The sequence below is a fragment of the Ailuropoda melanoleuca genome, chromosome 12 (assembly GCF_002007445.2).
Source record: "Ailuropoda melanoleuca isolate Jingjing chromosome 12, ASM200744v2, whole genome shotgun sequence".
NCBI classification, from domain to species: domain Eukaryota; kingdom Metazoa; phylum Chordata; class Mammalia; order Carnivora; family Ursidae; genus Ailuropoda; species Ailuropoda melanoleuca.
This window is the reverse complement of record NC_048229.1, coordinates 15,843,969-15,865,442: the sequence shown is the minus strand read 5'-3', so window position 1 is coordinate 15,865,442 and position 21,474 is coordinate 15,843,969. Positions and strand designations below refer to the sequence as shown.

General features: G+C 41.9%; 1 protein-coding gene across 3 annotated transcripts in view; it reads right to left on the bottom strand.

Annotated features, from left to right (window-relative positions):
* RNF10 (ring finger protein 10) overlaps positions 1-21,474 on the bottom strand; it is a 34,598-nt gene that overhangs the window by 12,371 nt on the left and 753 nt on the right. For 2 of the 3 annotated variants that reach the window (XM_034672335.1, XM_034672336.1), the window contains exons 2-6: positions 11,917-12,113; positions 5,485-5,684; positions 4,248-4,338; positions 2,375-2,559; positions 2,153-2,289 (exon numbers count right to left, since the gene is read on the bottom strand). In XM_034672335.1, coding sequence (XP_034528226.1) covers positions 2,153-2,289; positions 2,375-2,559; positions 4,248-4,338; positions 5,485-5,684; positions 11,917-12,113 — 810 coding nt within the window. Of the gene's footprint in view, positions 1-2,152; positions 2,290-2,374; positions 2,560-4,247; positions 4,339-5,484; positions 5,685-11,916; positions 12,114-16,269; positions 16,359-21,474 lie in introns of all 3 variants that reach the window. The other variant, XM_034672338.1, reaches the window with a different exon arrangement.

Below are 21,474 nucleotides of genomic sequence, written 5' to 3'. Positions count from 1 at the left end.
TCAAATAAATAAATAAAATCTTTAAAAAAAAAAAAAAAGGTTTTCTGGGGCACCCGGCTGGCAGTGTTGGGAGAGCACATGACTCTTGATCTTCGGGTCGTGTATTTGAGCTCTATGTTGGATGTAGAGATTACTTAAAATAAAAATAAGTAGGGGTGCCTGGGTGGTACAGCGGTTAAGCGTCTGCCTTCGGCTCAGGGCGTGATCCCGGCGTTATGGGATCGAGCCCCACATCAGGCTCCTCCGCTATGAGCCTGCTTCTTCCTCTCCCACTCCCCCTGCTTGTGTTCCTTCTCTCGCTGGCTGTCTCTATCTCTGTCAAATAAATAAAATCTTAAAAAAAAAAAAAATAAGCTTAAAAAAATTTTTTTAAATAAAAATGGTTTCTTTTTTTTTTTTTAATGATTTTTTATTATATTATGTTAGTCGCCATACAGTACATCCCTGCAATAAAAATGGTTTCTGAGGACATTTACTGACATGTAGAAATACTCACATGAATAAAACGCAGACACCAAATTAGAAAATGTAATCCTAATCTCGCAAAAATATACATGCATAGAAAAAAAAATCTACAATTTCGGGATACCTCTGGGTAAAAGGATCATGGAGAATTTATTTCCTTCACTTCCCTCCCCCATATCTTTTTTGTGCTTTTTCAAAAGTTTAAGACAATGCTATCTTTTGAGAAACCCACGAAATACCATTTCCCCACCCTCCCATCCTAGTACCCACCCAGAGATAACCATTTACAAATTTCAACATGCATTCGTCAAATCATTTTCTTTTCTTTTTTTTTTTTAAAGATTTTGTTTATTTATTTGACAGAGATAGAGACAGCCAGCGAGACAGGGAACACAAGCAGGGGGAGTGGGAGAGGAAGAAGCAGGCTCACAGCAGAGGAGCCTGATGTGGGGCTCGATCCCATAACGCCGGGATCACGCCCTGAGCCGAAGGCAGACGCTTAACCTCTGTGCCACCCAGGCGCCCCCGTCAAATCATTTTCTATACATTCATATACCCACGTTCATTTAAAGAAATAAGGATTTTCCATAAATAATAAACTCTAAGCTTTGTTCTGCATTTGTCATCCAATGTATGCTAAAAATCTTTCAAAATATTAATACAGAGATCCAATTTTTACCTTCTGTATTGTGTTCCACAGTATGATACATTCTACTTTGAGCAAGTTCCTTATGGAACATTTAGTTTACTGTCGACTTCTACTACACTGTAACAAAAAATCCTTATGCATGCTCCTTGGTGCAAATAAGTTCCTTATGAAATTTAAGTATAAATGCTGGATCAAAGGTTGTGTTTGTTTTTGGTTTTTTCTTTAGTCTTACTTAAGTAATCTCTACACCCCAAGTGGGGCTCAAACTCACAACCCTGAGATCAAGAGTCTCATGTTCCTCCAACTGCACCAGCCAGGCACCCCTGTGCTTATTTTAAATACTACCAAACTACTCCCACCAAAAGGCTGTATCAATTTATACTGCCAACAAGAACAACAGTACTCATCTGCCTACCCCTCCCAAAACCTGGTGTTCCCAATGGTTTTTTCTTTTTTTGTGTGTCAATCTGATTGACATTTTGATTTACATAACTCTCAGCGAAGTTAAATCTCTATAATTCTTGGGAAGTATTCCAATATCCTTTTCTGGAAAATGCTTTGCACATGCTTAGCCCATTATTCTACTGGGTGGTTAATCTAATTTATAGGATACTTCTATGTCCTGCACGTTAATCTTTAGTTTTAAATGTGTAAATCTGGGACGCCTGGGTGGCTCAGTCAGTTAAGCGTCTGCCTTCAGCTCAGGTCATGATCCTGGAGTCCTGGGATCGACCCCGGCACTGGACTCCCTGCTCAGCGGACAGCCTGCTTCTCATGCTCTCTCTTGCTCGCCCTCTCTTGAATAAATGAATAAATCTTTAAAAAAAAAAAATTAAAATATATATAACTGAACCATACTTGAAAACAGGGGTTAAGCGACTCTCTGCAAACTCCCCTCTAACCTACCAGAATCCTAAAACTGATCTGGAAATGCTAGAAATGGCTTGCCCAAAGGCTCAATTTCTGATAGAAAGATATACTCAGTAGCCTTAAAGGATGTACCCAGGATTATTTACCCCCTAAGTTAACAGAACTCACCTCCTAGATGAATAGGATGGTCTACATTCATCCATTTGGATTTGGGCAAAGCCAACAACACCCCTTTCTCCCTCTTCATCAGCTGCATCGTAATGGTATCACCAACAACATACTGCCGCGACTCTGTGGCAACAACGCTGTAACATGGACAAATATTTAGGTGGAAAAGAGCTAGGAGTCAGCAGATGGGGATCTAATCTATTAAATGGGTCTCCATCTCACCTCTTGAGATCCTTCTTATGCACAGAACTGTAACAGATGGGACATTTACTCCAGGTCTTCTCACTCAGTGAAAGGTAGTGCAGAATGCATGCCCAGCAGAAGATGTGTCCACAACGGGTTATCTTGGCTGCAGTAGGTGGATATAGGCATATTGGGCAAGATGGCACTTCATGGCTACAAATGCGCTGAAATAAAACAGCACAAGTTACACTGCTTTCAAACTGACATGGCACTGTCAAAGTTAAAGTCTCTCCTCTCCCATCCCCAACCCTGTACATCTCTATTCAACCCATCTTCACAAAACTGTTCAAAAATGCAGGTATATAAAAAAAAGCAGATATATAATAACACTTTAAGTAAATCATTAAGTAAACCATAATAATGGATTAATATAATAACAAGGGGGACCTGGGTGGTTCGGTCAGTTAAGCATCACACACTTTTTTTGTTTTTTTTAAAGATTTTATTTATTTATTTGCAAGAGAGCATGATGGAGGGGGAGGTTCAGAAGGAGAAGCAGACCCCCTGCTGAGCAGGGAGCTCCAACGGGACTCAATCCCGGGACTCCAGGATCACGACCCAAGCCAGAGGTAGTCGCTTAACCAACTGAGCCACCCAGGTGCCCCATAAGCATCCCACTCTTGACTTCAGCTCAGGTCAGGATTTCAGGGTTCTGGGATCAAGCCCCACCATCAGGTTCTCCACTAAGCATTGAGTCTGCTTGTCTACTTCTCCCTATCTGCCCCCATTCCACATGCACACAAGTGTGCATGCTCTCTTTCTCTAAGTAAATCTTTAAAAATATATGTTATATATGAATATATATATGCACATATATAATAACTACACAACAGGTATTTTAGGGGTTCCACGAAGGGAAAAAGTGACAAATCAATGTACGATCCCTTTTATTTTTTTTTTTTTTGAAGATTTTATTTGAGAGAGAGGGAGAGATAGTGAGAGAGAACACGAGCAGGGGGGAGAGGGAGAAGCAGGCTCCCCGCTGAGCAGGGAGCCTGATGAGGGACTCGATCCCAGGACCCTGGGATCATGACCCGAGCCAAAGGCAGACGTTTAACCAGTTGACTGAGCCACCCAGGTGCCCCTATGATCCCATTTATAAAAATAAGATTTATATGTACACATACTATACAAAGGCATAAAAAAGGTCGAGAAGTAATGTACCAGTAATTTTCCAACAGAGAAGTCAATGAAACTTTCACTTTATATGCATCTCTATTTTTTTTTTAACCAATGAATCTAAAACTTAGGTTTCATAGGACTTCCTTGTCATTCTCTGATGATTTTATGACTTTTCATACTTAATGGGAAGCCAGACTTTGAGGCCTATAGCTTTGAAGTATTCCATATCCCTAAAAGCTAAGAGCAGCAAGGGAATACCCAGAGTTCCTAACTTCAACAGAAAACAAAATGCAGCAGTGGCTTAGACGGCAGTGCAGCTAGTGGCTCATTCACCTGCCACAAGACTGAGGCCGAATTTGATACTGATTACTACAAATGGCTACTGATGAAGACATGTCCATGCAATGAGCCCGTCCTAGGTCAGGTGGGTAACCAGAGTTCCTCATATACTTTCCTGGTTACTTCTTCCCAGGAGAGGTTGTAGATAGGACTACTTTTATAATTTTTAGATGAGAATCCTCCAATTCCCCAATCCCGCAGACCAGCCAATTAGAGAGCACAAAATGAATTCCAGGAGAAATCAGGACTGACCTCTGGGGAATGTCTACAATGCAGTCATGCAGAAAAACGTATCAACAGTGAAACCAGCCAACAGCTGCTGTGTCACCATGGTCCATTTCTTTAGTTCTCTCTCCCACTAACAGCTTACAAGCTTAGCTGAACTACTCACCACTTGTTCCACAAAGTCCCAGTTGACTAAGGTATCAGGATCAGCAAAATGAACTGTGTAGTCTTGGTCTTCAGACACGACAAACTGGCAGCTGGAAACAGGGAAAAGAAAAGGAAAAGGCAGACTGTCAGAATCCACCAACATGACATTAGCAGAAAGTCATTACTCCTTCACTTAGTAATCAAATACTAGCCATTAGCAGTCACAGTTTGTGAAGCACTGAACTAGGACTTCAGCCTCAGTTCTCAGCCCTGGCTCTGGAGGAAATCCAAAGACTTGGCACGTAGAAGTTTAAATCCATGAACTCTGTTTCTTCTGCTTCCAAGCCCAGCCAAGCTGCTGTAGGCCTCCCCTGAGCTAAAATTAACCCAGACTGTGGCTCCATCAATCAGCAGAAAGCCAGATTTCCTCCCTCCCAGTGAGAAACCCACACACACAGCTAATCTTAAAGGCAGTAGAAAGACTATTTTCAATCATTTGATTACCAATTTATATAAAGTACTAACCAATTATTTCAGTCTAGATCCAAGGTCAAATCTTACATTATAACTAATGACACACAAAAGGAAATAAAAGAGAATCAGTATTTGAGCAAATATATGCCAAACACTCCAGCCCGTCATCCAATTCTCCCTTAAGTAATCCTCCTCCTTTTTAGGGAGAGGCTGAGTCTCAAAGTTGCTGAACAAATTACCCAAGGTTGAAGGCCAAAATAAAATTCAAATCTGGGTCCAGTTTCAAAGCAAACACTTTTACTACCTCATCATGACAGTAAAACATTATTTAATTTTATCACTGATATATTTATTTAAGCATTATATTCTTTTAAGCGGCAAGAACATTCGCTTGAAAAGCTGTTTTTCAACACTTCCCCCCCCCACCAAAAAAAAAGAGAGAGAAAGAGGAGAAAAAGAACCAGATCAACTCCCTTTCTACCTCTCTCCCACAGCAGTTTAAAAGCAGCTTCTTCAGGGGCGCCTGGGTGGCTCAGTCAGTTAAGCATCTGCCTTTGGCTCAGGTCATGATCCCAGGTCCTGAGACTGAGCCCTACGTCGGGCTCCCTGCTCAGAGGGGAGTCTGCTTCTCCCGCTCCCCTTCACCCTGCTTGTGCTCTCTCTCTCAAATAAAAATTTTTAAATAAAATAAACTTCTTCTAAAGAAATGAAATAAAATAAAAGCTGCTTCTCAGCTCCAGCAACTGCCCAGAAGCTCAACTGCTAAGAGTACACATACTCACTTGGCCTGTAAAAAGAGTTCCTTGTTAAAAGGCTTATGCCCCCACTTGTTCCTTTTTCCCCAGCTGCCATGTCCACTGCCTTCAAAGTGACCCGCCTGGCCACGGGGTTCAAAAGTGAAATTCAACAAGTGGTTCAGATTGATCTTCTTCGGACCAGAGAACTGGGCAGGGCTAAACTCTGCCCTTTGAGCCTCTGCTACCTAGAACAAGAATGAATCAAGTATTTCAGATTATTACTGATTTATAGCAGAAACTAGCACAACCCCTCCCACTACATGGCTTAAAATACTAACTAAATGAAACACAGGCTTAAAGTAAACAATCTTCCTAGGACAGGGTAATACAAAACTCCACCTAAGATGTGGATGGGAGTGGAGAGGGGGACCAGAGCCTTTAACATACAATTAAACTGTTCAGCCTGCCCTGTGAAAAGGCAATTAACCATTAAGTGACAAAACCCAACATGAGTGTCACCATTAAGTGACAAAACCCTCTAGCTATCCTGAGGCACAAAGATTTACTTACTGGATTAATCTTTTGACAGTCCCATAGGACTCCTACACCCTCACTCTTATTAGCTACTTGGTTCTTTAGTTTTTTTCTGGCAAAAGAGAGCCTGTGGAACTATACTCCGGAGGCAGGCTGCAGGCAGCTGCTAACTGCCATGGGCTTCAGGATCCTGCCAGAGACCTCCGGTCTAAGACACACACTGCTATTCATTGCTAATTAAAACTGACAGAATTAGAATATGTAGGCACACTACCTGTGTGTCCAGAAATAAACCCAATCGGCAGATTCAGAAAGTTTAGAAAGTGGTAAGAAACCACATGGGAGAAATACCACTGCACACAAAGATGGAAGAAATCATGCTGGGGCTTTTTTTTTTTTTTTTTTAAGATTTTATTTATTTATTTGACAGAGAGAGAGCGAGCACAAGCAGGGGGAGCAGCAGGCAGAGGGAGAGGGAGAAGCAGGCTCCCCGCTGAGCAAGGAGCCGGATGCGGGGCTTGATCCCAAGACCCTGAGATCATGACCTGAGCCAAAGGCAGATGCTCAACCAACTGAGCCACCCAGGTGCTCCTTGATCGGCTCTCTTGACGTTTCCAAATTGAAATGGTAGATACCTGTTATAAGTCAGCTAGTGCATTTCCTAATTCCAATTTCTCATTTAATGTTATAAACACTTTGCCATGTCAGTCATATTAGCATACAGTCACTTTAAATGGCTATATACCACTACATCATATAGGTACACTATAATGCCCCATACAGGACACACTGTTCGTAGCTTTTCCACTGTAACAAAATAATGTTATGATAAACCTATTTTTTGGATAGATCTTTGCGCACAAATATTTGGCCACGTACAATTATTTCTTCTGAATGTATAGTAGGAACTACTGGGTCAAAGGAAATACAAATTTAAGGTTTTTGCTACTTAGTCAAATTTAGAGATTAGTAAGCAGCACCTGCACAGACGTCATAAAGAGTACAGGGGTGCCTGGGTGGCTCAACTGGTTAAGCATCCAACTCTTGATTTCAGCTGAGGTTATGATCTCAGGGTCGTGAGATGGAGGTCCACATCAGGCTCCACGTTTGGCACAGTCTGCTTGAGACTCTCTCCCCCTCTGCCCCTCCCCCTGTTCATGCTCTCACAATAAATAAATAAATAAATAGATAGATAAATAAATAAATAAATAAAATCTTTTAAAAACTCTGAAGAGTACAAAAAGAGATATGGTGAAAGATACCTTACATTGCAGAGGCAACCAATATCCTATGCATACAGACCACAGTATATGACCCTTATGATTAAGTACAGTGGCAAAGCATAAACAATTTCCTTTCATCTCAACAACAGATCCTGAGAGACAATACCTCCCACTTTTATGTAATCCACCCCAGGAAGCTCATGACTTCCAGGTCATCTGTTGCCTCTCATCCCCTGGACGCTCATTTCTATGTGGCTCTGCTATCCCCTCATCACTCTTCCACCCCCAATGCCCCAACCCTACATAAGAGCTTGTGCTCGCTCAACAAAATCCTCCACACCTTCAACCTTCTATCGTCCATCACCTTGCTATCCTAGCTGGCCCACCGCCACCCTCTCCAATACTGCCCATCACAATTCCTGATAAATTTTCCTTCCAAAACACTGACCTCTCAGTTCCTTGATCCTCACCTCCTTCAATTAACCTGCCCTCCACTCTACCTCAGACACCCGATTTCCAAGGACATACCATCTAGCTCAGTGCCATCCTACACAGCAACTACTACTGGCCAGATGTGGCTACTGAGCACTTGAAATGTGGCCAGTGCCACATAATAAAACACCATTTTAGCTATACTGGGTAAAAACATAAAAATTAATTTCACCATTTCTTTACTTTTTTAATGTGGCAACTAGAAAAGTCTAAGTTATTTATGTGACCTGCGTTTCTACTGGACAGCACTGTTCTACACCTAGACTATTAAGGATAACAATCACACCTCTTCCACCATCCTAACTTTGAGCACCCAACATCCAAGCAGCAACTCCCTCCTTTCCTAGCTAGTTCCCTTTAGTCCTGATTCCAACAATTCTTTAGCCCCACTGGGATATCCTAACCAGTGAGTCAACCCACCCCTACAATTTTCTTTCCTTACTTGGCCTAGATCCTATGGTCCACTACCCCCTTCTCTTTGTCATCTTTACTCACCTGACAAAACCTTCCCCTGATTAATCCAACTCTCTGCCTATATATTTCCACACCAGCACCAGACAGTTATACACAAGAACACAACCACACCACACCGACCAGTCTCACTGAAGCTGACCCTTAGGCTGCCTGGCAATATTACCACAAGCTGATGACATTTCTGTACCCACTTAATTCCCCAGTCACCCAGACAACTCCGTTCCTCAAGGCTTCCGAGGCTCCTCTCTCAGTTCGCCTTCCATGTTTTACCGAGACAATAAGAGCAATCAAAAAAGAATTCCTACATCCTCCTACCAGTACTCTGCCTTCCTCTTGTTACTGAGAATGAACTGGCAAGCTCCTCTCTAAGCCAACTCCTCCATTATACACAAGATCCCAACTCTTCAAGGACTCAAGGACACGGTGACAACAATTCTTCCCCTTTTCTTTGCATCATGTTTGCCTCATCACGGGACAATCCCATTACCAGAGATACTCTGTAATTTCTCTAACTTTAAAACCGTTCGACTTCACACTCCCTCAAGCTACTGCCTCACCTCACTGCTCCCCTTTAGAGCAAAGCCACCAGAAAGTACTGTCTGAGCTTGCTGTTTCTTCCTCCCATTCTTCCATTCTCTCTAAATCTATGCCAATCAGCTTTTTGTCTTCACCACTCCACCAAAGCAGCTCAAGGCCAACAACCTACCTTCTTATTATCAAATCTACTGGTCCACCAAAGTACCTTCCTATTAATCTACTGGTCCACTTTCAGTACTAATTTTTGCCTATGGGCAGAGGGCAAAACTAACCACTTTCTCCAAATGGCTTTCGATTCTCTTTCTCCCCTTTTTGCTGATGCTTCACGTGCTGACACGGGCCTCAGTCCTTAAATCTATTCCCTTTCTGCAGCACTCACTCCTTAATGATCTCACTTAGTTCCACAGCTGCAAACACCAAATGCATGCAGACACCTAGCTCTAGCATAGGTCTCCCCCTTCAACTCCAGATCCCATTAATTGTCTATCTCTACTCAGAAATCCAGTAAACAACTTCACACAAATATATATTTCCAAAACGAAGTTCTTTATCTCAATTCTCCTTCCCTCCCCACCACCCCCAAACCCTGTACTTCTCTGGAAATCTTCCACACTTCGGCATATGGTATCTGAATTGGGCTTCTGCCAAAAACATTCATTTTTTTCAAAGTCATTCATTTCTCTGCTCAGACCCCATATCTAACGTATTTTTAAAAAGTCATGTTGGCTCTACCTTCAAACATCACCCCAATGGGAGCGCCTCTCATCAGCTATCACTGTTTCAAGGTTTCCATCACTCTCACCAGAAATATCTTTTTTTTTTTTAAAGATTTTATTTATTTATTTGACAGAGATAGAGACAGCCAGTGAGAGAGGGAACACAAGCAGGGGGAGTGGGAGAGGAAGAAGCAGGCCCACAGTGGAGGAGCCTGACGTGGGGCTCGATCCCATAACTCCGGGATCACGCCCTGAGCCGAAGACAGACGCTTAACTGCTGTGCCACCCAGGCGCCCCTCACCAGAAATATCTTGACAGCCTCCTAACTAACCTCCCTAGTTCCACTCTCCCCTTTAAAACTCCAAGTCAGATTACGATACTTTTCTTAAAGCCCCCAATAGCTTCCCATCTCTCTGAACGAAAGCCAAAGTCCCGCAAGGCCCCACATGATCTGACCCCTCTTTCCCATTCTTTAGCTTCATTCCCTACTCCTCCTCCTCCCCCTCCCAGGGTAGCCTACTTGTTTTACCTCAAACAAATCAAAAACATTACCACCTCTGACGGCTTGCTGCTTGTGTACTTGCTATTCCTTCTAGCTGAGACACTCATCCCCAAAATTATATCGTGTGCTCCCTTGCTTCATTCAGGACTCTACTCAAACTTCACCTCCTCAGAGCGGCTTTCCTTAGGCACATTCTAAAACTGTACCCTTGGGGAGCCTGGATGGTTCAGCTGGTTAAGCGTCTGCCTTTGGCTCAGGTTATGATCCCAGGATCCTGGGACTGAGCCCCACATCAGGCTCCCTATGCAGCAGGCAGTCTGCTTCACCCTCTTCCACTGCCACACACCACACACTCATGCTTGCTCTTTCTCAAATAAAATCCTAAAGAATTAAAAAATAAAACTGCACTCTTTGTTACTCTCTATCCCTAACTCTCTCAGTCTACTTTTCGTTAATTCAGCAAGCACTTTTCATATTTATTATACAGGTGACACTTGAACAGTGCAGGCGTTAGGAGCACCGACCCTCTGCACAATCAAACACCAATGTATAACTGCTGACTCCCCAAAGAATTTAGCTGCTCATAACCTACTACTGACTGGAAGCCTTACCAATAACAAACACTCAACACCTGTTTTATATGTTATAGATATCATACACTGTTTTAATAATGAAGTTAAGAGAAAAGAAAATGTTATTAAGAAAATCAAAACAGGGGCACCTGGGTGGCTTAGTTGGTTAAGCGTCTGACTCTTGATTTCAGCTCAGGTCATGATCTCAGGGTCATGGGATCAAGCTCTGCATTGGCTCCATGCTGCTCGGCATGGAGTCTGCATGAGCTTCTCTCTCTCCCTCTCCTTCTGCCCCTCCCCCTGCTCACACACTCTCTCAATAAATAAAATCTTAAAAAAAGAGAAAATCAAAACACATTTACAGTACTATACTGTATTTATTTTTTTTAAAAAATCCACATAAGTGGACCCATGCAGTTCAAACCTGTGTTGTTCAAGGGTCAACTGTGTAATCATTTATTGTCTCCCTAAACTAGAATATAAGCTCCTGAGGGACAATATTGCACTCAGTATTATATTCCAAACTGAATGGTATTTGATACACAGTAGAGGAGAACTAAATTTTTGGTGAATGAATCTTCCATAAATACATTCAATTTGTCTTATTCTATAATGGTTATAGTATGGAACATTCAAACAGGAAGATAATTTAACCAGTCCCTTGATAATTTAGGCTGTTTCCTAGATTTTGCAGCTACCAGCAATGCTACAATTAACTCCCTTGTACAGAAGTCTTTATGGACTTACAGAAGGATACCTAAGAAACTCCTAAAATCAGAGTACCTGGGGGGCGCCTGGGTGGCACAGCGGTTAAGCATCTGCCTTCGGCTCAGGGCGTGATCCCGACGTTGTGGGATCGAGCCCCACATCAGGGCTCCTCCGCTATGAGCCTGCTTCTTCCTCTCCCACTCCCCCTGCTTGTGCTCCCTCTCTCTCTCTCTCTCTCTCTCTCTCTCTCTCTCTCTCGCTGGCTGTCTCTGTCTCTTTCGAATAAATAAATAAAATCTTTAAAAAAAAAAAATCAGAGTACCTGGGACTAAGGATATAGCATCTTCCATTCTGCTACATACTACAGGGCAAATGTCATTAATTAACTGAAGTCACTTTATTACCTAAATATTCAAGAGCTACCTCTAATTCAAGAGTGATGATAGAAGGACTATAAAAAATAAGGTACCCCCAAATTTGGTGTAATTTCTCACAATCCAGGGCTATGATGTCTTCTTCCTCCAAGGAAATTTTCATAACTTTCAAGGGAAGAAAGGAGGCAAAGTTCCAAACCAAGTTAATCTTCAACTATTCAAGATTGCTTTGGTTATTTACTCTTCCATCTCCTCCTCCCCAACTACTGATAAACCCGGGGTGGGGGGGGTGTTCACAGCTCATACTGCTTCCTGTTCTAGAAAGACCATTCTTAAATTCCATACCTCATCTCGTCTTCCACCATTAAAAGAAGAGCTAAAGACTTTGCTGCTGCCGCCGCCCCTCTGTGGAGGCATCTTGTTAAAAGTTTTGCTTTTCTGTGAATTGGAGCGACGGGACTGGTTACTAAAATTTTCATTTTTGGGATAGGAAGGTTCACGTTTGCGATTAAAACGCTTGGATCCACTTGAGTTCTTTCCATCTGAAAGCAAGAAATGCAAAGAATTAGTTAAGAAATGATACACAAGGGGCGCCTGGGTGGCACAGTCGTTAAGCGTCTGCCTTCGGCTCAGGGCGTGATCCCAGCGTTCTGGGATAGAGCCCCACATCAGGCTCCTCTCCTGGGAGCCTGCTTCTTCCTCTCCCACTCCCCCTGCTTGTGTTCCCTCTCTCGCTGGCTATCTCTGTCAAATAAATAAAATCTTAAAAAAAAAAAAAAAAAAGAAATGATACACAGGGCTCCTGGCCGATCAGTTGGAAGAGCATGCAATGCTTGATCGCAGGGTTGTAGGTTCAAGCATCCCCATCAGGTAGACACTACCTAAAAAGGTAAAATATTTTAAAAATAAACAAATAGGGGTGCCTGGCTGGCTCAGTCAGAAAAGCCTGTGACTCCCGATCTCCAGGTTTAAAGAAAATAAAATCTTTAAAAATTAGAACAGGGATAAACAGGCCCTTCCACAACCTCAAAGAAATCTGGGTTTGGACCTGAGCTTTGGGCAAGACATTTCATAGTAAGGTGGTTCTTACTTCTGCTTTTTATTCTTTTAAAGATTTTATTTATTTATCTGAGTGGGCAAGCAAGTGACAGAAAGCGCGCAAGCGAGCACGAGCAGGGGGAGAAGGAGAAGCAGCTGCCCCACTGAGCAGGAAGCCTGATGCAGGGGATCGATCCCATGATCATGACCTGAGCAGAAGGCAGAAGCTCAAGGAACTGAGCCACCCAGGTGTCCCTACGTCTGTTTTTTAAATGACAAAGCCTAAAGGGTCCCTCCTTCACGAGTCATACAAATGCAGATCAAACCACCTAGATTCTCAGAGCACAATGTCTCTCTTTTTCACAGGCTTTAACCACTGCTCTGATAAAAGTCCGTTTAGATAAAGTGATAGAAAAGGGAAGAGCCTGGGGCACCTGGCTGGCTCAGTCCCTACAGCAGGGAACTCTTCATCTCTGGGTCCTATATTCAGAAGCCCCACGCTGGGAGTGGACCCTACTTCAAAAAAAATTTTTTTTAACTAAAAAAGAAAAAGAAAAAGGGAACAGCCTGTCTTACGGAAAAGTATTTTATCTGGAAGCAGGACAGAAGACATTATTCTCCTTAAATTACTACAACATAGCTAGATTCTACAGTGCAAAGTCTCCGCCTGGGCCCTAGCAGGTACATTCAAGAGGCATAAAAGCAAAACAATATTTACAGATACACCAGATGTCAAACTGAGAAGCCATTACATTGACAAAACAAAAGAAGTTGAGTTCTAAGAACGTATTAGATCTGCATGAGTCATGTCATATCCTTTTATAAAGTACTTCTTGGAAAGCCTAGGTGGCTCTGTCAGTTAAGCATCTACTCTTGGTTTCAGCTCAGGTCATGATCTCAGGGTTGTCGGAAGGAGCCCTGCGTTGGGCTCCAAGCTTAGTACGCGTATGCTTGAGATTCTCTCTCCTTCTCCCTTTGCCCCTCCCCCTGCTCATACTCTCTACCTATAAAATAAAATCTGAAAAAAAAATTTTTTAACTGTATTTCTTGCTTTTTTTCCCTCCAGTTATAAGAATATATATTCGATTTTGAAATCTGGAAGAATAATTTAAATTTGCCACTCTCCACAGAATACCAACTTAACACGGTGCATAATTTCCTTTCGCTCTCCATGTCATACACTTGCACATCTTACACAAAATGACAAAATATACTGTCTTCTATTACTCCATGAGCATTTTCATGCATCTCTAGTCTTCAAAGCATGATTAATGGCTGCATTGTCTACCATATGCTTAGAATATAACCAATCTCCTACTGCTATATATTAAGGTGGTTTCCAGTTTTTGCTAGTTAGCACTGGGAGCCTCTTTATATAGAGGCCTGTGTGTATGATCATGTCAAATTCTCAAAGTGAAATCAGCAGATTGAGTGTGATCATGAAAGCCTTTTATGCATTCTCAAGTTGCTTTCTAAAACCATTACACCTATGTATTTTTATAGTAACACCGAACAGAGAAAGTCTAGGTCACTACATTATTGACAATGCAGAGTTGAATACACTTTGTTAAAAGGAAGGGTCAAAATTCTTGTTTTAAATTTGATTTTCGCTGATGAGTAGCAACAAATACTTTTTCAATCTGTTGACCATTTGAAGAGCACTTGTTTGTATTCTCTGCCCCATATTTTCTACTCAGGGGCTGAACTGCATAGATTATTTTGTCCCAAATTGAAAAAAGAATCCTGACAAGACACGTTTAACATGTGCCAAAGTTTACCAGCTTTAAAAAAAAAAAAAGGAAAAGGAAAAGGAAACCTGAGAAGTACATACACCTAAATAACTAAAGGTGGAAGAGGTCCCCAAATTAGTCTTCGGACAAAAAGACTACTTTATCTTTCTTATCCCTTTGCCCATTCCATGTTATCTTTTTTTTTTTTTAATCTCAGAATAAAATTTTTTTAAGGATTTATTTATTTGAGAGAGAGAGCATGAGAGAAAGAGAGAGAGAGAGAGAGAGGGAGAGGCAGACTCCCCGCTGAGCAGGGAGTCCGACCTGGGACACCATCCCAGGGATCATGACCTGGGCTGAAGGCAGGCACTTAACCGACTTGAGCCACCCAGGTGCCCTCAGAATAAAATTTATTTAAGAAGATTTCCATCCTAGAGGGGAGGGGGTGGAGGAAGGGGATGGACTGGTGGTGGGTAGTAAGGAGGGCACGTATTGCATGGTGCACTGGGTGTTATACGCAACTAATGAAGCATCAAACTTTACATCAGAATCGGGATGTACTGTATGGTGATTAACATAATATAATAAAATAAAATTAATTATAAAAAAAAAAAAGTGGAAAAAAAAAAAAAAAGAAGAAGAAGATTTCCATCCTTAGATTTGTTTATATTCACTCCATGTTGCCTGATTTCAACATGGAAATCTGACCAAATCAAGCCTGCATACTAATTTAATGGCTTTCATTTAAGCAGAAACTTAGAATGGAAGTTAGGGGACTTTCAATGAAGAAATCCATTAGGCTTACGCTCAAACTTCAAGGGAGTGGTGGTTTACAAAGCCAAAAGGATTCCCCATGAGCCTCAGAAACGACAAAGTTATTCCCCCCAAATATATCTTAATCCTGTTTATGTTAAAAATATGTAATTCAGGGGCACCTGGGTGGCTCAGTCAGTTAAACGTCTGCCTTTGGCTCAGGTCATGATCCCACAGTCCTGGGATTGAGCCCTGCATCGGCAACCTGCTTCTCCCTCTCCCTCTGCCTGCTGCTCCCCCTGCTTGTGTGCTCTCTACCAAATAAATAAACAAAATCAAGAAGGAAGGAAGGAAGGGAGGGAGGGAGGGAGGGAGGGAAAGAGAAAGAAAGAGAGAAAGAGAGAAAGAGAGAAAGAGGGAAAGAGAGAGAAAGAGAGAAAGAGAGAAAGAGAGAGAGAGAAAGAGAGAAAGAAAGAAGAAAGAAAGAAAGAAAGAAAGAAAGAAAGAAAGAAAGAAAGAAAAAGAAAGAGAAGGAGAGGAAGGAAAGGAAAGGAAAGGAAGGAAAGGAAGGAAAGGAAGGAAGGAAGGTCTGGAGAGGCAATGCAGCAGGCTGTTAAAACAGTTAACTTCGGGAAATGCAGACTGAGTGGTTCTCAATCCTGCCAGTTGGAAGGAAACACCCAGGTGAGCTTTTAAGGGATTCCCATGCTCAGGACTCACCCTCAAAGACTCTGACTTAAGTATACAAAAAGTTCTGTATACTTACTGTTTGGGTAATTTAAAAAACTATTAAGTACCTAGAAAAAATTATTTCTAGATAAGTAAAATGACCAGCCAGTTTATTTTATAGCAGACTAAATAAATCCAAGGTGGAGCATATACTCAAAGAAAAAAAGGAAACATGAGCTGGTAAAATCAGATTCTAAATTTTTAAAGCAACCACTTCACACTTACTTTGTCACCACCATGGGATAAATGAGAGGTATGTCATCCTCTACAAACCTGACCAAACCACAACCTGGGAGTCGAGCTAACAGTCAAGGGAGATGGCAGCAGTGCAGACAGAGAAATGGTCACAGACACTCTGGAAGGCTAGGTTGACTCCTACCTTTAAATCCCAGATAGGGAAAGTGACCAGAGTTTAATCTGAAGCTAGAACTTAAGAACTACACTTTACCTACTACTTCAGTCAGCCACAGTTATTGTCCAACACAGCATCACTGGTAACAGAAAGCGAAGCTTCAGATCTCTTACAAATGTTCTTACCTATGGAGTTGATAATAAGATTTCAAATAAGTAGAAAATTCAGAGGAATAGAGTCCAAGCTAACTTTACCATGAGAACAAATGAGGTTTTAAGAAAACAGGCAAATACAGAAAACAGGGATTCCCCAAACCTCATTACCTAAGACCGTTTCGGATGATACTGTATTTGACCCTAATACTTTCAAGACAAGCACCTAGTAGTCTGCCTAGATTTAGGTAAAGCCAGATTCTACATTCGAACAAGAAAGTTCTATTTTCATTTCTTCATTTATTACCACACAGCCAAGGAAACAGTTTCGTCACGTTTACAGAACTGCTCTCTGATGGACAGGGAACTGCTCATTTCTAAAACAAATTACAAAACTGACCACACATGGATCCACGATTTTAGTTGCTAAAATCAACTCCTTCATCTTGTCTTCCTCTTGCCTAAGGGTATGAAGTTAGATATCTAAAATGAGAGGCTGGCTTTTATCTCTAGACCCAGGCAACAGGCAGCTAAAGATTGAAGGTACAGTCAAGCCTGTGACTCAGCGATAAAGTTCAGAGTACTGTTTTTGGGATGTCTTGTAGACAACTTGCCAGGACACACACATGAATAACATGGGGGTAGAATCTGTCCTCCTATCTCTGAAAGGAGATAGCAATGAAGATGATCTGCTTCAGATTTTGGAAAGCAGAAAAAAAGCCAAGTTCCTAGCAGAAACATATTCTCTCCCACAAGTTTTAAATTTCCAAGGGGGTGGTTCTCAATCCTAGCTGCACAGAAGAATCACTTGCAGAGACTTTTAAAACTGGATGCCAGGGCCCAAGGACCCAACCCAGACCTTAAGAATCAGAAGGAGTCCCTAAGGAAGAGCTCCACACATCCCTATTTTAAAAAAAAAAAGCCTCAGGAAATTCTGATGCACAAGCCAGAGCTGAGAACAACTGCCGAGAACTACTGTCAAGACACATTCCAAAATGGACAAGACCATTAGTTATATGGCTCAAATCCAGAACTCAGGACCGCAGAGTCAACAAGAGACTTGAAAACTTAATCCAGTGTCTCAGTTCTTCCACATCTCCCTAACAGAAAAGTCTCTACCAAATAACACATCTCCGTCTTTCCCTCATTGCCAAATTAAAGGCCATGAATTTTTCACAGTTAAGTAATTTGGCATCATCAACATTTCTAGCTCTAGTTCTAACAGGTGGCACAGCCTAGAGGTCAGAACACCAGCCAGGAAGTTTCTGCTGCTGATTCATGCTGTATAATTACAAGCAAGTTGCTTACCCATCACTCAGAGTAGTTGGCAAGCACCTCCGGAGGGGCAACATATGGCCTTACTATAGAAACAACTGACAACAAATTGAATCCAGCTGAAATTAGTAATTCTGAACGAAAGGAAGAGAGGTGGTATCAAGAATGACACGTGCCAAGTTACCTGCCTGTTAAGTGAATTTATACAAAGGGCAATTTATAAATATTGCCTAGAACTTTTTTTTTTAGAGAGATTTTATTTATTTATTTGAGAGAGAGAGAGACAGCACAAGCAGGGGGAGCAGCAAAGGGAGAGAGAGAAGTGGGCTCCCTGCTCAGGACCCTGGGGCTCGATCCCAGGACCCTGGGATCATGACCTGAGCGGAAGGCAGACACTTACCTGACTGAGCCACCCAGGCGCCCCTGCCTAGGACTTAAGAATTCACTTGAGAGGCACCTGGGTGGCTCAGTCAGTTAAGCATCCAAATCCTGATTTCAGTTCAGGTCATGATCTCAGGGGCATGATCGAGCCCCATGTTGGGCTCCACACTGGGCATGGAGCCTGCTTAAGATTCTCTCTCTCTCCCCCTCCCTCTGCCCCTCCCCTCAACTCTCATCCCTCTCTTTAAAAAAAAAAAAAAGATTTCACTTGAATAAATCACTCTCACCCCCCCCAACAAAGCCTCAGTTTTCTTATCCATAATATGAGGCTTATCCTCTACCATGACTCCTCATAGGGTCATGAAGATTACGAGAAAACTTCTGTAAAATGCCTACCACATTTTTGTGCCTGGCACAAAGTTGCCATTATTTGGAAGACTATTATTAATATATCTAAATCATTCCTGTCAAAAGCACCCTCTAGACTTCCAACAAAGCCATATAAACCAAGGACTGCAGCCAACAGGCCCGGAAATTCTTGTAACTTCTCTAAGTGGTTTTTATTAAAGGCTCAAGTCACCTCAATTTTCAAAGCCATCTAAACCTCCAGGTCCATTTACAGTTCAGAAGCATTCTTCAAGGCAGATTACCACTAGTAACCTGGCTCCTGGTACCGGAATAAGAGGAAGTGTATCAGGATAGTACTTCATATCACCAGCCTCAAAATAACTGCTTCATAATACCTGACCTTCCCTTAACCTCCATGGTAGTACCATCCCCCGCCCAGGGGAATGGGGCAAGAGCCTGGTTCTGGGCCAGGGTCCATTGTTTGTCCATAAACTGCCTAACCTCTCTTGCCTCTTTTTACTTTCTTTGGTCTTTCTAAATGACTTTCCCCAATTCCTAAACTGCCTTTCTCCCCTGGGCTATATTCCGGGACTACTCATTGTTAAGCGTTCTTAGAATTACATCTTAGCCCTACTGGAACAAAGCTGTAGGAATATATCCAATAAAATGAATGTTATGTGAATGTTTGAAGCAGTTAGCCAAAGCAAAGAAACTGCGGTATGCCACTCTGGCAGAAAAGATCAAGCAAATCCCAGGAGCCAAATTTACCTATTTCCTGCGTGCGTGAACTTAAGCCAACTGCAGGAACAAAGACTCAAGTATATTAAACATGTAGCTAGGAAGCAAATGACCATTTCTGACACGCAAGTTAGAAAATAGAACAGAAGGGTTTTTTCCTCACATGAGGTAGGGAAAGGAGAGAGGAAAGGGGAAATTAAAATCTGAACAACCCTTGCTCTTGTTACTTTGACAAAAGAAGGCAAGTTATGTATTTTCACCTACCCTCCCTTTTCTTTCTTCAACTCAGTACTCTGAAACCCAAGAGGTCCTTTCAACAGTTTCCAGCAGAACTGAGTACATGAAGTGGTGGGTCAGCTTCTGAAATACTACAGAAACCCCTTAGGGAATTATGCTGAATTTGAGCCTACCGTTTTGTTAGGGCAACCCTCTAGAATCTCTGTATAAGAGGTCCTAAATGATATCTGCCATGGTCTTAGCTATAATGTTCTTAAGGCAGCATATGCTACCCTTCAGTTCAACCTTAAAAGTGAGCCAATATCCAGCGTTTCCTAAGCCATTTTTAATACCTACTTATTCTGCTTTTGATCTGTTCCTAAACGCATGCACTGAATTATGCCTAATCAACTCTGTATTTAGCTACAAACCTATTCTTCCTATTTGCTAAGGGTACACAGCAGTAGTCAGAAAAGTAGGCACTGGCAATGGCAAACATTCACAAGCTTTCTAACACACTAAACAAAACCTAATGCTACCAGAGGGCACACTGTTATTTTATAAAACACAGCAAAAAATCCTTTACAGGAGTTACTTCCTTTCTCAGAAGCTTTCAATTAAGTATTTTATAGTATTTGTCATAAAAAAAAAAAATCACTTTAGTCAGAATGAACCCAACAATAAGTATTCTATACAAGTCTACCTAAAACATTAACACAAATACTTTCTTGGTCAAACTACAACAGAATTCTCTATCAACCTTGGATAATCAGTTAGTTCTAATCAACATATGCAAAGTCAGGGACAAAATGAGTAAAATGCTTTAAAATACCTGTTTTCTTGTTTGGATTGTCACAAACTTTCAACTACTGCCTCACTACAGAATGAACTGAAGGCATTTACTGCAATAGACTCATTATATTATGTCAATGGCATACTCAGCATACCAGGTAAACAAGTTTGCTATATCCAATAGATCAATTCTGAACTCAAGTCAGCCTTACAGTTGTTTTTTCTCTTTGTTTCTAAGCCTTACAGTCTTTAAATCTTTAAGTTTTAAACTGGACCTCCACATTTGGGGACTTCAAATGTTCACCTGTCTGCCACACACCTCCACTTCCACTGAAAACATCTTCCTATTACTGCTAATATAATCACAGCAGAAAAATAACAGATTTGTACACAGGCTTTGAAGTAAGATGGAGAACATTCAATTCCAGATTCTGCCAACTCCTAAACTCCTGGCCTCTCGGCTTTTCCCTTCTTTAGAAATGAACAATTCCACCTTACTGGACAGGTTAATAACTAGAGTATAAGTAACATAGGTATAAACCTACTCCACTCCCTGGGACATGGTAAGCCCTCAATAAATGGTAGCTATCATCACCATGATGGTCATACTACTGAGAGGCACGACTACAAAAATGACAAAATTTTCCCTGTAAAAGGACTCTAGCCTACCACAGGGAAATAGGCATGATGTGTATTTGGTGCATAATAGGTGTCGGGTATTCTAACCTCTTAGTTCATTTGCTTCCTAAGTTAATTTATTTAATTCTTATTATCTCCACATTTACAGAAAAGGAAATTCGGAAGCTCAAGGTCTGGTAGATCTGAAAGACTGAATGAGAGCCCATGCTCTTAACCACGACTCCACAGTGAACAAAGCCATTCCAGGACGAGTCCTCTTCAGCAACAGGGATGAATCTGAGACAGGTTATTAAATATGAAATTTGAAGTCCTTGGGCCCCACCCTCCCCTGTTTAAACTTGAACACTAACCAATGCTAATTCAACATTAAAGGGTAGAACAACTTGGTGGTTTAGAAGCTTGGACTGGTGAGTCAGACAAACCAGGTCTTAAGGCCTGCCGTGAGGCACATACTGGCTGGGTGACCTTACCTTTTCTGAACCTCAGTTTCCTCAACCGCAAAACGGGGTTAAGAATAGCACCTACTTCACCAGTCTGTTTCGAGTATTAACGCAAGGTTAATGCAAAGATTCATGTAAACCACGCTGTACAGTGCTCATTAAGTGTTAATTTTTAAATAATGGGAGCCACAGAAAAGGGGAGAAAGATACGAGGAAACGATAGTAAAAAGAGGAGCTGTCCCTGGGTGACCCAGCACACACCTGAGCGAGGATCCTCCCCAGCCTCCCGGGCAGTCGACCCCCCCCGCCCCCCCGCCCCC